At 39.6% G+C, this 14962-nt stretch overlaps 1 protein-coding gene and 1 pseudogene across 2 annotated transcripts in view; one reads left to right on the top strand and one right to left on the bottom strand.

Annotated features, from left to right (window-relative positions):
* LOC308088132 (H-2 class II histocompatibility antigen, E-S beta chain-like) overlaps window positions 1-7177 on the top strand; it is a 29199-nt gene extending 22022 nt beyond the window's left edge. The window contains exons 7-11 of the mRNA XM_080432506.1: window positions 2142-2414; window positions 5080-5296; window positions 5844-5911; window positions 6556-6669; window positions 7121-7177. Coding sequence (XP_080288632.1) covers window positions 2142-2414; window positions 5080-5296; window positions 5844-5911; window positions 6556-6669; window positions 7121-7158 — 710 coding nt within the window. The 3' untranslated portion in view covers window positions 7159-7177. The remainder of the gene's footprint in view (window positions 1-2141; window positions 2415-5079; window positions 5297-5843; window positions 5912-6555; window positions 6670-7120) is intronic.
* A 5193-nt stretch (window positions 7178-12370) lies between these two features.
* Window positions 12371-12944, bottom strand: LOC308089145 (4-galactosyl-N-acetylglucosaminide 3-alpha-L-fucosyltransferase 9-like; annotated as a pseudogene). Its single transcript has one exon. The product of its transcript is annotated as a 4-galactosyl-N-acetylglucosaminide 3-alpha-L-fucosyltransferase 9-like (transcript).
* Window positions 12945-14962: the final 2018 nt, after the last annotated feature.

Here is a 14962-nt window from a genome sequence, read left to right as displayed (position 1 = left end):
CATTTATGGTTTTTAAGGTGAAATATTTTCTATATAATATTTATTTTTAGTAAACTTGAATATATGCTCGAGGTGCAGATAATATGATTATACAATAGTTACCATCAAAATAAATATATCAAAATGTATTCATATTGTGAGACATTTTGTTCTAAAAAATATGGGCGTGGCATATCGGCTTGGGGGCGTGGTTTAAAGCTTTGGACGTCAAAAATAGCAGATCTACAAGCTCATAGCGTGGCACCGGGTGCCGCGCAATTAGCTTGTATATCTGCTATCAGCTGGGGGTGGACGTGGCCTATCATCTTGGGGGGGGGTGGTTTGAAGCTGTGAGTGTGGCCTATCACCTTGGGACCCCCCAAAATAATCCTATTTGAACTGGGACCCCCCAAAATAATCCTATTTGAACTGGGAACCCCTCATATTTATCATATTTGAACTGGGGACCCCCCAAAATAATCCTATTTGAACTGGGACCCCCCCAAAATAATCCTATTTGAACTGGGACCCCCCCATATTTATCATATTTGAACTGGGGACCCCCCAAAATAATCCTATTTGAACTGGGACCCCCCAAAATAATCCTATTTGAACTGGGACCCCCCAAAATAATCCTATTTGAACTGGGAACCCCCCATATTTATCATATTTGAACTGGGGACCCCCCAAAATAATCCTATTTGAACTGGGACCCCCCAAAATAATCCTATTTGAACTGGGAACCCCCCATATTTATCATATTTGAACTGGGGACCCCCCAAAATAATCCTATTTGAACTGGGACCCCCCAAAATAATCCTATTTGAACTGGGACCCCCCAAAATAATCCTATTTGAACTGGGACCCCCCAAAATAATCCTATTTGAACTGGGAACCCCCCATATTTATCATATTTGAACTGGGGACCCCCCAAAATAATCCTATTTGAACTGGGACCCCCCAAAATAATCCTATTTGAACTGGGAACCCCCCATATTTATCATATTTGAACTGGGGACCCCCCAAAATAATCCTATTTGAACTGGGACCCCCCAAAATAATCCTATTTGAACTGGGACCCCCCAAAATAATCCTATTTGAACTGGGACCCCCCAAAATAATCCTATTTGAACTGGGAACCCCCCATATTTATCATATTTGAACTGGGGACCCCCCAAAATAATCCTATTTGAACTTGGGACCTCCCAAAATAATGTCTGTGAGCTTGCAGATCGGTTATTTTCACGTTTGCCTCTTTCTTATTTATTTGACAATTTGGCCAATTTGCTATTAAAAAGGTCTTAAAAGTCATTACATTGTCACTTTATAAATGTGCAGATACCATGTATCCACTTATACTGTATGTTGGTTTGTTTACTGTTGAGTGAGAAAACAATGTTACCTATTAAGCTAATCATCTGGGGACCCCCAAAAAAAGGTATCTGGGGACCCCCCAGAAGTCAATGCATTCATTCAATTATTTGAATTGAATGATGATTTATTTGATACATTTGGGGGTTATATAAAATATTGCAATTTAATTTCAAAAGTAGTAGTTTAGTGTTTTCATTTAGGTTTGCAATGCATGCTTTAATTACAGTATAAATAATGACCTTTATTTGTTTAATATAACTCAGCTGATTGTTGTAATGATTGACCTGGTATCCTATAGTTTCTTTGAGGCTCTACATTGTTCTCTCTACTCTCTACTTATGTGACTATTTACCTTGTTTATTGACTAGAGTTAGTGGTGGGAAAAGTACTCAACTGTTTTACTTAAGTAAAAGTATCATTACTGCAATCTAGAAGTACTCTGCTACAAGTAAAAGTCCAGAATTCCAAATTTACTTGAGTAAAAGTACAAAAGTATTGGCATCAAAATGTTCTTAAAGTACCAAAAGTAAAAGTACAAAAATGTTTGAAAATTGCAGGTCTACAAGCTCGTAGCGTGGCATATTTTCAAATAGCCTAGGTATAAAAAAAAGGGTTATCCTGGAAATACATGATGGGGTCAGACAGACAGACAGACAGACAGACAGACAGACAGACAGACTTTATGTAGTGACATATTTGGCCGATGGGGGGCAGTTAGCCTAGTGTTGATATTATACAGATGATAAGAAAACTGAACATTAATGACATTTTTAATTGTCTATTTCCAGATGGATATGTGTTCTATGAGACTCACCGCTGTGTGTTTAACTCCAGTGAGCTGAAGGACATACAGTACATTTGGTCAAATAATTTCGATGGTGATGAGCTGGTCAGGTGGGACAGTAGTGTAGATCAGTTTGTTGGATACACTGAGTATGGTGTGAAGAACGCAGAGCGCCTCAATAAAGATCCTACACAACTGGCTGTGATGAGAGCACAACGAGAGGCATTCTGCAAATCCAACACTGAGAACTACTACCCCCGTGTTCTGAACAAGAGAGGTGAGCTGATCTCAGAGCAGCACTCAACACTCATCACCTCATAAACTATAACATGACATCATAATAAATGATTCTATTCAGAGATGATTAATGGTGTTAATATTGATCTGATAATGATTATAAAACATGACTTAATCTGCTGAGAAACATTTCAGATCCTCTTAAACACTTAAAGGGATAGTTCACCCCCAAAATGATTTTTTTCTATCAATTATTCACTCCATGGAGACTCGAATTCATGGATATTTATTTGTTTTTGTCGCATTTTTAAGCCAATAATTTGATGACCGGCAGCGGTTCCGGTAGGAGACACAAAGAGTCTCCTTTGTATCTCCTACCGGAACCGCTGCCTACCGGTCGGCTGGTCATCAAATTATTGTCTTAGGAATGAGACAAAAACAAAACAATATCCATGAATTCAAGTCTCCATGGGGTGACTAATCCATAGAAACAAAAAATGTTTTGGGGTGAACTATCCCTTTAAGCCTGATTTATACTGTATCCTAACCAAGCCCCCAGAGTTGCTGAGAAACATTGAAGCTGCCACCCCAGTGGCCAAAGCTGGAACTGCAGGCGGGGAGAAATACATGCACGCGCAAAACATACTGAGAGATATTTATATTTATACATATAAATATGTAAACATATTATACATACATACATATGCATTTACAAATAAATGTGCATCTCGAGTGTATTTAATAAATATCTCGCGTTCAATCCTTGACACACGGGCTGCCGTAGAACGCAAAAAGGACACTATCGAACCAATAATTCTACTTCCGGCAGGTTTCCGGGTGCTTCAAAACGCCAGTGAGCACATTCATTGAAATGATAGCTGGGGGCGGGGCAATCCGCCCTCTAGTTATATTATACCTCTATGATCCTAACACGCTGTCACACAGTGGAAATAGCAGATCTTCAAGCTCACAACATGTGGTGTCACCATCGTACACCGAGTATAAATGAAACATATAGATCTATTTCTGAGTGTTTTCACCTACATATAATGACCTTCCTAAAACAGAGACACCAGGATTAATGTTTTTAAATTAACTTTAAAAAGAACCATGCAGGCTAAAACACACCTCTATACACTTAATTTGCACTATTTTCATTAAATGGTATTGCTTGGTTTATTTTTGTTTTTATAACTGTGTAACTGTGAATTATTTAATGTGTTTAAATTACATTATATATTTAGTATGTTAAAATTATATTATATAAATGCATTCTACTCTGTAGAAAACTGTAGACTATTGTAGAATCTACAGTATTCTATGAAATGTTGTTCTCTGGTGCCATCTGGTGGCCAAACACTGACATTTACAGTTTCAATTTCAATCAGACGCTCTTAATCCAGAGTGATTTACAGTAAGCAAGGAAAACACAAGGTAATACATCAAATGCATAGAAATAGTAATCTAGGATCATAGGTAAACCAAGAACCTATCATCAGTCTAAACAGTATAATATCAAATAAATAAATAATCTGTACATTGAAACTATACAAACCGATAAAATGCCAGGTCTACAATGAACCTGGCATCTGTCTACATAACATGATATCTAAATGACATTTTAGCCTTTGCATAAGCCTGCAAGGTCATCAAGGCTAGGTCTAGTGCTACAGGCTGAGGTGGAGTCTGAAGAGGTGTGTCAATGGGGAATTTTTGTTCCACCGCTTGGGAGCCAGAAGTGAGAAGAGTCTAGGACGTGTGGAGCTTTGTCCAGGGTGTTTTAGAGAAGGGAGAAGAGTCTAGGACGTGTGGAGCGTTGTCCAGGGTGTTTTAGAGAAGGGAGAAGAGTCTGGGACGTGTGGAGCGTTGTCCAGGGTGTTTTAGAGAAGGGAGAAGAGTCTAGGACGTGTGGAGCGTTGTCCAGGGTGTTTTAGAGAAGGGAGAAGAGTCTAGGACGTGTGGAGCGTTGTCCAGGGTGTTTTAGAGAAGGGAGAAGAGTCTGGGACGTGTGGAGCGTTGTCCAGGGTGTTTTAGAGAAGGGAGAAGAGTCTAGGACGTGAGGAGCGTTGTCCAGGGTGTTTTAGAGAAGGGAGAAGAGTCTGGGACGTGTGGAGCGCTGTCCAGGGTGTTTTAGAGAAGGGAGAAGAGTCTAGGACGTGTGGAGCGTTGTCCAAGGTGTTTTAGAGAAGGGAGAAGAGTCTAGGACGTGTGGAGCGTTGACCAGGGTGTTTTAGAGAAGGGAGAAGAGTCTAGGACGTGTGTAGCGTTGTCCAGGGTGTTTTAGAGAAGATTCAGACAGCTCCCCTGTGTTAGCTGATATGAGTGAGCGGGAGGGGTTGTAGGGTTGGATCAGGCTTGAAGATATGGGGGTGTCATATCTTTGGTTCCTTTTAGGCCAACATCAGTGTTTTGTACTCTGTGAGGGCAGCAACTGGGAGCCAATGGAGGGAGAGGAGAACGGGGGAGAGCCGAGAAACGTGAACATTTTGGCTGGTTGACCAAGTGTATTGCGGCTTTCTGGATCATTTTGATCTAATTTGGATGATATACAATTATTAATGATAAAGACATGTTCCTATGACTGGCATATAATACTACTACTACTACTACTACTACTACTACTACTACTACTACCACTACTACTACTACTACTACTACTAATGATAATGATAATGATAATGATAATAATAATCTTATTTATCCAGTGGAGCCCAAAGTGAGACTGAAGTCAGAGACTCCCCCTCGTCGTGGTGAACACACTCACATGCTGAGGTGCATTAGCTACGACTTCTATCCTGAAGTGATCCTGGTGACCTGGTGGATAGGTCAAGAGCCTTTGACCTCTGGTCTCTCCTCTACCGATGAGCTGTCTGATGGGGAGTGGTACTACCAGTACCACTCCTACCTGGAGTACACACCCAGGTACACACCTAACAGACACCTATACGTAGAAATACACACCTAACAGATACCTATACATTTATTATTTAAAAATAAAACAAGTGTTACTCACTTGCTGAAAATGGCCCATTAATTGGTAGGTTAATATTAAGTCACACACACACACACACACACACACACACACACACACACACACACACACACACACACACACACACACACACACGAATACACACACAGGAATACGCTATAACGTGCGTATCTCGTTACTAAGTCTCTTCTGCCTCTTACCTTCCTATTTTTTCTGCAATGGGGAGGGAATAGTGGAATACACAATAAACACTAGAGCGGAGGAGAGCCCAGCGGGGCATTCACGCTCCTACACAATAATAGTCAAAAAAAATATTAACAAAGATCAACGTGAATCAATGTGAATAGAATCGCGGCGCGATTCAGCATGTAGATCAGCTACTACTACTGTGTGTGTGTGTGTGTGTGTGTGTGTGTGTGTGTGTGTGTGTGTGTGTGTGTGTGTGTGTGTGTGTGTGCACACGCGTGTGCATTACAGATCAGGAGAGAAGATCACATGCATGGTGGAACATCCCAGCCTGACCGCGCCTATCAAGATGGACTGGGGTCAGTTATTGTAATCTACTGTAATCTACTGTCTAAATAGCAGATATACAAGCTCATAGAGCGGCACCAAGTGCCGCACTATGAGCTTGTAGATCTGCTATTTTAGCAAATCTTTGAATATATATATTTTTTATGAACTTATTGATTTGATAAAAACATATACAAGACCAGATTGACTTGATAAAAGCAGATCAAAGAGTCATCATGGTTTTATCAATGTGAAAACAAGACAGTTTTCTAAGACAGAAGAAGCGCTGATGTTCTTTTTTACAAACTACCTCACAGTTTTGAGTCTATGACTCTGTCCTAAGATACTTTCTGCACATTCCACAGCCTGCTTTATAATCATCATAGTAAAAGGTTGATTCATGTCTTCTAAAATCTATCATCATATCCTTTGTTTTGGACGTATTTATAGCTCTAAGAAGGACATGTCACATCAGGTGACAAACTCCTCAAGGACTGGACCAATAGGGTTGGACTCATTATTACTGAACAGACTCACAATGACTGTGTCGTCTGTTTATTATTTATTGTAGCTTATTGTCAGATAACTCCATGTCAGAGTCAGTGAAGAACAAGGTGTTTTAATCTACTGTAATAATATGATACAGTATGATATGATATAATATTTGTATTGTCAGATGACTCCATGCAAGAGTCAGTGAAGAACAAGGTGGCCATGGGAGCATCAGGTCTGGTTCTGGGTCTGGTCTTGTTCCTGTCTGGATTCATCTACTTCCAGTGGAAGAAACGAGGTGATTAGCATGTTTAATTAACTTATTTAATTAACATGTTTAATTAATTATTATACTACCAGTGGAAAAAATTAGGTCAGATCAACAGAGGATCATGACATGTGGAACCCTCACAGAAATGCAAACAAACAAACAAACATGTAAAACCACAACCTAAACAGGTTTATATTGGTTTAGAACCATAACCGGTTTAGACCAGTTTAGACGACCTAGTTAGAGGTCAAAGTGTGTTCTATGTAGTCACATTTAACTTTAATACCATCAGTGTTACATTTAGTCCTAAATAAGAGTCAAATGTTCATATTAGTTCTGATGACTGAACCCTAATGTTGGTGTGTTGTTGTATTATTGTGTTATTGTGTGTACAATGTATGCATTTTATGTAGAAATACACACACAATACAACATTTATTTGTGTGTCTGTTTTTTGTCTCTCTTCTTCTTCTATCAGGTCGTATTCTGGTGCCGACAACCAATGACGATCTTTAGACTCCTCCCACACACCCAGGTTCACTTCCTCTTTCTTTTTACTAAACTTTTTTTTGTATAAAAGTGTATAAAACTAGAAAACATACACAAAACAACATGCTTGTGTAAGAAGTGAAACAACTAGCCTGGTCGTGTGAATTCACATTATCATGTGTCTTCTGCATAATTTATCATAATAATGAATCTAATAATCAAATGATTTGTTGTATCAGACAACACTGATGACAATGTGGTCAGATGGGGGGGGGGGGTCCTCTTGGTAAACTAACAACTTGCTCATGATCTATTAACCATGTATAGCATAGTTTTAAATCATTAAACCATTAACAAACATTTGACAAGTTATGAGTAACACATTAACTGATCATTTGGGAATGATTAATATACTATTATAAGGGGATGTTATTCTAAAGTGTTAACATGTTCACACAGTTAATACATTATAATTCTTATTGGTTTATTGTCTTTTCACAGAACACCTGGGTGTGTTTTCAGAGAAGCAGAGAGTCATCGCTGCCCTCTGGTGGAGAGAGGAGGAAAGTTGTGTGTCCATTCAGCTTTTAAATACTCATAACAGCAGCACAATGATGACATCATCCTCCTTTTTTACAAATGTGTCCTTTAAAAATGCTAATTGGCTAGCCAAGGCTAACGATAATTAGTGTGCGCCCATGTCGACGTGGTTTTGAGGTTAGGGTTAAGGTTAGGTTTATAGACATAGTGTTTGTGAGGTCAAAGGTCAGGGTTTAGGGTTAAGGTCAGGTTTATAGACATAGTTTTTGTGAGGTTGAAGGTCAGGGTTTAGGCGCCACCTGGGCGACACACCAAAGGAAGAGGGAGTCCCAATTAGTGTGGGCGGTTCATCAAATTACTTTGTATAGTTTCTGTCGTCAGAAAACACAAACATAATATTTCAGTTCTTAACTATATTGAAACATTAAATAAATGATCACACACACAATCAGAGTTCTTCATAACATTAATATTAATATCCATCTGAATGGAAGTCAGTCAGCCATGTTTGTGAAAAAGGTTTTATTATTTTATAATTGACCATAAGTCATTTATTCTGTAATCATTCATAATGTGTGATAATTAATGTGTTACGATCCTTATGACATCACTGTTTCCCTGTGATTGGTGGACCTGAACCCTCTAGGGTGGTCTGAGGTGATGGGTGGACCTAGACCTTCTAGGGTGGTCTGAGGTGATGGGTGGACCTAGACCTTCTAGGGTGGTCTGAGGTGAGAATGGTGGACTGCCACAGTCTATGACATTAATGGGAAACGCTGATGACATGCAATCATTTATAATTGCATGTGCATATAAATCATTACTTAATATAATGATTTATATGTAATCATTCATATGTATAATGAGCAGGGGAGCAGATCTCATTACAACTGGGGGGGGGGGGGCACAAACAAGGAACATTCTCATCAATAATATCACCAACACAGAGTTCAGTTCTTATTTTTGGATCCTGATTTGACTAATGATCAATACATCCAGTAATCAATACCTTCTGTTTATTATCAATATCTACTGTAAATGATCAATATCTAAAATGCTTATAAAACTGGGCAGGGCTGCCTGTCAGTTCATAAATAATAATTCATTACTCAGCACTAATTGAAGGACACATGGTGAAGTGTCCTAAATGTGTCCTATATGTATAAACTTCAATTTAATACATGATCCATACATTCAGTCTATCCTGTCCCATCGTCCCATGAGGTTTTAATTATGTTAATTATGTTAATTAGGAGAATGAGAGCTCTGGGTTGTGACAGTGACACGATGAGAGTCAACAATAACAGAAAGATTGTGCAAACGTTACTAAAGTAAAGATTGAGCGCGCCCTCGTCCTTTAGACCGAAAAGTAGATTTAGTCCTAACGTCTCAAACGCTTCTATTAATACCATCTGTCGCTTAGTAGACCAAGACATTATGCACACTGTAACTCAGCCTTACCGTGTCTCCTATAACTTATTACCTACAGAGAAAACAGCACTGAAGGAACTTATGGACTCTAAAGATCTGGTAATTAAACCCGCAGACAAGGGAGGTGCTATCTGCACCCAGGATGCAGATTAATATAAAACTGAGATCCTCTCCCAATTGGCTAATGAAAAGGTCTACACAAAATTGAAATCCGATCCAACTGACTCATTTCAAAAGATTGTCTTACCATACTTGGAGGAGGCCAAACTTAAGGGCTGGATCTCTGAATCTGAATGCGACAATTTACATAACCAGCACCCAATTCAACCCGTTTTCTTTTTTTTTTAGAGAATCCTCCAGGTCGGCCTATTGTGGCTCAGACCGACTCCTTGCTGTCTCCTTTATCTGCTTTTGTAGATGCTCATATTAAGCCATTTGCAGAGTCTCTACCGTCATACATTAAAGATTCCACAGACTTTATTAATAAGATTTCTAGCCTTAAAAATATCCCTGATGATGCCTTAATAGTTACCTTGGATGTGACAAGTGTGTATACTAACAAGCCACATGATGGAGGCCTAGAGGCATTGAAGTTTTTTCTATTGCATGGAGATGACTCGACAAACCCCCCAAATGATTTTATTATTGAATTGGCAAACCTCGTCATGAAACATAACTATTTCAAGTTTGACAATGAGTTTTATCTTCAGGTTTCAGGCACCAGCATGGGCTCTATTTGCGCCCCTAACTATGCTAATCTATATCTGGGATATTTTGAGCACACTTTTGTTTCCAACCCAGACATCAACAGCCATTCGAATAGAATTTTAAAATGGTACCGGTACATTGATGATGTCTTTTGTATTTACCAGGGTAATGTGGATGAACTACATGTTTTTTTTAGACTGTTGAATAGTTTTGACTGTAATTTACAATGGACCACAGCACAGAGAAAGTACATTTTCTAGATATGTGGGTCATGAAAGGCAATGGAGATTTATTCACTACACTATACAGGAAGGAGACTGATAGAAACACACTCCTTTTGGCCACCAGTTTTCACCCTACACCACTGAAAAGGGGCCTCCCCAAGAGCCAAGTTTATAGACTAAGACGGGTTTGTCATTCTACAGAAGATTTGACTGAGAAAGCCTCAGAGATGTGAGACCCACCACATGGGTGAACCAAGCCTACAACACAGCGCTCCACACACCTCCTTCTGAACTCTCACCACCAGTAACAAGAACAAAAACAAAAAGACATTTTCAGTCACTTGTATTACAACTTATTCCCCTCACTCGCAAGCCATCAAAGCAGTCTTCAAAAAACACTGGCACATTTTACAGTCAGACCCTGAATTAACCACTGCCTTTCGTGATCCTCCTCTATTTGTTTTTACACGTGACCGCAATCTCCGAGACAACCTTGTCAATGCCTATTTTGCACAAAATAAACCAGCACAGTCCATCCAAACACGTCTTTGCCCCTTACCAAATGGAAATTATCGTTGTGGTCATTATGCGCAGTGTAATAACACAACCAAACTAACGCACTTTAGACATCCACACACCGGAAAAAAATAGTTTCCTATTAGAAGTATCATCACCTGTGATAGCACCCATGTAATCTACATGATTCAGTGCCCTTGTGGCGTATAGCATATGTTGGCAAAACTACCCGTAAATTAAAACAACGCATCAGTGAGCACAAAAGCTCAATACGCAGGAATGATCGCGAATATCCTGTCGCTATTCATTTTAATGATGCTCAACATGACATATCCTCTTTTAGATTCCAGGGGATAGAACAGATCAAGATGCCACCTAGAGGTGGTGATATAGACCTTCTCCTAAAGAGAAGAGAAGCCTACGGGATCTTCACACTCCAAACACTGGCCCCAAAAGGCTTAAATGATGAATTTGTACTTAATGTTATGCTGTGATTAGTCATGCGTTATTTGGATGGACTAGCTATGTAATAGACCTGTTGTGCTCGATTCGTTAATTTTTCACCTTTATTCTCACTGTGTGTCTTTTTATTATTATTGGGTCCACTAATATTATCTCTTCCTTTATAGATATTGAAGACCTGGCCCGATGACATGTACAGGCCTTTTCCTCTGCTATTCAGAGCCGTAATTAGTGTTGCCTTGACCCAGAAAAAAAAATTATTTTGTGAATGGGATTGGTGTTGCTTTAATATGATGGTGGTGGGAGTGGCTTTAGGTCTGAGATTGCGGGTGCAGCCAATGGGTTGCATGTCCGACGACCTTCACTTGGGAGGTGTAGCCTTTAAAATGTTTGGTGGTTGATGTGTTCTGTATTGTCTGTCCTGATGAAGGTCTAACGACCGAAACGTCAAAATAAAGAGCTACATTTTTTTGCAAGTTCCAGACGGTGTGCGGGTCTCATTCTTTGACTGAACCATCAGAGATCTCCTCCATAATTTATACTATTTTGACTTACGCACCTGTCGCCAACCCTGGAGGTGAGCATCGGCCTCCTTTACATTTTTTTTTATTTATTCAAAATCTTTGAATATACTTTTTTTTTCTTCAAATCTTTGCTTCTGGTGATTCTACTAATGTCTTCTAAATCATAACAGTTTTCTGAAACACACATGTTGCTATAATATCAGTGGTTCTCAAACTGTTTCATATCAAGGACCCCCAAAATGACATGTATTTGGCTGCAGACCCCCATCTCAAAGTATTTTGTTCCAGGGACCCCCCAGAAGCAAAGATTTGAGTAAAAAAAAAAGCTTGCTTTAAAAAATATATACATTGAAAGATTTGCCAAAAAATTATTCAAGTTTTTTTTTTCAATAGCAGATCTACAAGCTCTTAGCGCGGTGCCACGCTAAGAGCTTGTAGATCTGCTATTTTTGAATAGCCAAAAGTATAAAATAATGGTTAAAGTGGTTAAAATCTAAAAGGACACAGAAGCGTTCCCCGGTCTTAATGGGTTAAACCATTTAGACCCATTCTAAAACAGCTTCTAAATCCTGACCTGTTTTCTGATAAACTTCAAATATTTATTCAAAAATATCAAAAAAAAAATGTTGCTAAATACTGTACAATAAAGCAACAGGAACCCTAGAAGGGGTTCCCGTCCTGAAAGGTATATAGTTACAATAAGGGGTTCCTGTCCTGAAAGGTATATAGTTACAATAAGGGGTTCCTGTCCTGAAAGGTATATAGTTACAATAAGGGGTTCCCGTCCTGAAAGGTATATAGTTACAATAAGGGGTTCCCGCCCAAAATGTGTTGTTAACCCATGCAGTACCATTTAGTGAGATGATGAAACGTCCGATAGCCTTTGTTCATTTCCAGATGCTGACACGATGGACAGACCTGCTCTCTGACAAAGACGTGCTGATGGACCTTGTACCTCTCTCTCCACTGGAAGTAGAGCATGTACTCGGTGTGGTTGTTGTCCAGGTAAACCAGCCTCTCCGCCAGCTCCTTCGGGCCGCCGGGCGAAGTCGTCCACGTGAATGAAAGAGTCTCCCGGAACGTGGTCCTCGTAGTTGGCTCTGGAAGGGCCCAGGACCACGGGCACGGCCCCCATCCTCAGAGGATGGTACAGTCTGTCCGTCATGTAGTCCCTGTGGATGGAGTTCTCCCACGACAGGTAGAAGTTGCAGCCGTGCATCACCTTGACGTACTCTTCTGGAGTCACGGCGCGGTCGAAGGCTCTCCCGTAAACTTCTATCTTGACGTGGTTTTTCATCTCCTCGTAGACCTGGACTCTTTTATACTGAGGGTTCCAGTTGCTCACGATCCAGCACACCAGCTGGTCCTTCTCTGGCAGCTTGAAGCTCTCGTCCTCCTGTGTCACCATCACACATTTAAGCAGTGGTGGAAAAAAGTACTCACATGTGTTACTTAAGTAAAAGTATCAATACTTGCAATATAGAAATTCTCTGTTACAAGTAAAAAAGTCCGGAATAAAAGATTTACGTGAGTGAAAGAACAAAAGTATTGGTACAGAAATATACTTAAAGTACAAAAGTAAAAGTATTCATTATGCAGAATGTCCCATTTCACAAGTTTTCAAATGTATACAAATATTTTTGAAAATAACCGATCTACAAGCTCACAATGCGTCGCATCACGACGCATTGTGAGCTTGTAGATCTGCTATATTTTCATTTTTTAATTTGATATAGCGGTTCCGGTAGGAGACACAAAGAATCTCCTTTTGTGTCTCGAACCGGAACCACTGCCTACCGGTCCGCTGGTCATCACATTATTGGCTTAGGAATGTTTTGGGTGAACTATCCCTTTAATTGTGTGTTTGGCTATTGAATATTATTGGAACATATGAATACAAAATACACCTCTGTTTGCCTTTTAGGCTTCATAATAAAACACTGCACAGGCTAGATATGACAAGATAGATATGGCTAGATATGACTAGATATGAGCTTGTAGATCTGCTTGTAGATCTGCTATTTTTGGAAAATCATGAAGATGTGTGCAAATCTTATGTATTTTAAAGCAAACATTTGTAACTCAAATATTTGCTTCTGCACCTGACTCACTGATAACACACTATCATTACACCTGGCTCACTGATAACACACTATCATTACACCTGGCTCACTGATAACACACTATCATTACACCTGACTCACTGATAACACACTATCATTACACCTGACTCACTGATAACACACTATCATTACACCTGGCTCACTGATAACACACTATCATTACACCTGGCTCACTGATAACACACTATCATTACACCTGACTCACTGATAACACACTATCATTACACCTGACTCACTGATAACACACTATCATTACACCTGGCTCACTGATAACACACTATCATTACACCTGGCTCACTGATAACACACTATCATTACACCTGGCTCACTGATAACACACTATCATTACACCTGACTCACTGATAACACACTATCATTACACCTGACTCACTGATAACACACTATCATTACACCTGACTCACTGATAACACACTATCATTACACCTGACTCACTGATAACACACTATCATTACACCTGGCTCTCTGATAACACACTATCATTACACCTGGCTCACTGATAACACACTATCATTACACCTGACTCACTGATAACACACTATCATTACACCTGGCTCTCTGATAACACACTATCATTACACCTGACTCACTGATAACACACTATCATTACACCCGACTCACTGATAACACACTATCATTACACCTGACTCACTGATAACACACTATCATTACACCTGGCTCACTGATAACTCACTATCATTACACCTGGCTCACTGATAACACACTATCATTACACCTGGCTCACTGATAACACACTATCATTACACCTGACTCACTGATAACACACTATCATTACACCTGGCTCACTGATAACACACTATCATTACACCTGACTCACTGATAACACACTATCATTACACCTGGCTCACTGATAACACACTATCATTACACCTGACTCACTGATAACACACTATCATTACACCTGACTCACTGATAACACACTATCATTACACCTGGCTCACTGATAACACACTATCATTACACCTGACTCACTGATAACACACTATCATTACACCTGGCTCACTGATAACACACTATCATTACACCTGGCTCACTGATAACACACTATCATTACACCTGTGGGTAAAAACTGAATCCATTATTTCGGGGTCCAGAATAAACCTCTACAAGGCCAAAGAGGGTGACGATGTTATCACAAGGAAAGATGAAATAATGACCTACCTGGGTTCTATCTTAGAGGACAACGTCTCCAGTGGGAAAATGGCAACAAAAAAAGTAATGATAAAAGTAAAAACCAAAGAAGACGTTTTGTATTCAGGATCTC

The sequence above is a fragment of the Gymnoscopelus braueri genome (assembly GCF_963280865.1).
Source record: "Gymnoscopelus braueri genome assembly, chromosome: 7".
NCBI classification, from domain to species: Eukaryota; Metazoa; Chordata; class Actinopteri; order Myctophiformes; family Myctophidae; genus Gymnoscopelus; species Gymnoscopelus braueri.
The sequence above is the reverse complement of the archived record's forward strand: the minus strand, read 5'-3'. Positions and strand labels throughout refer to the sequence as shown.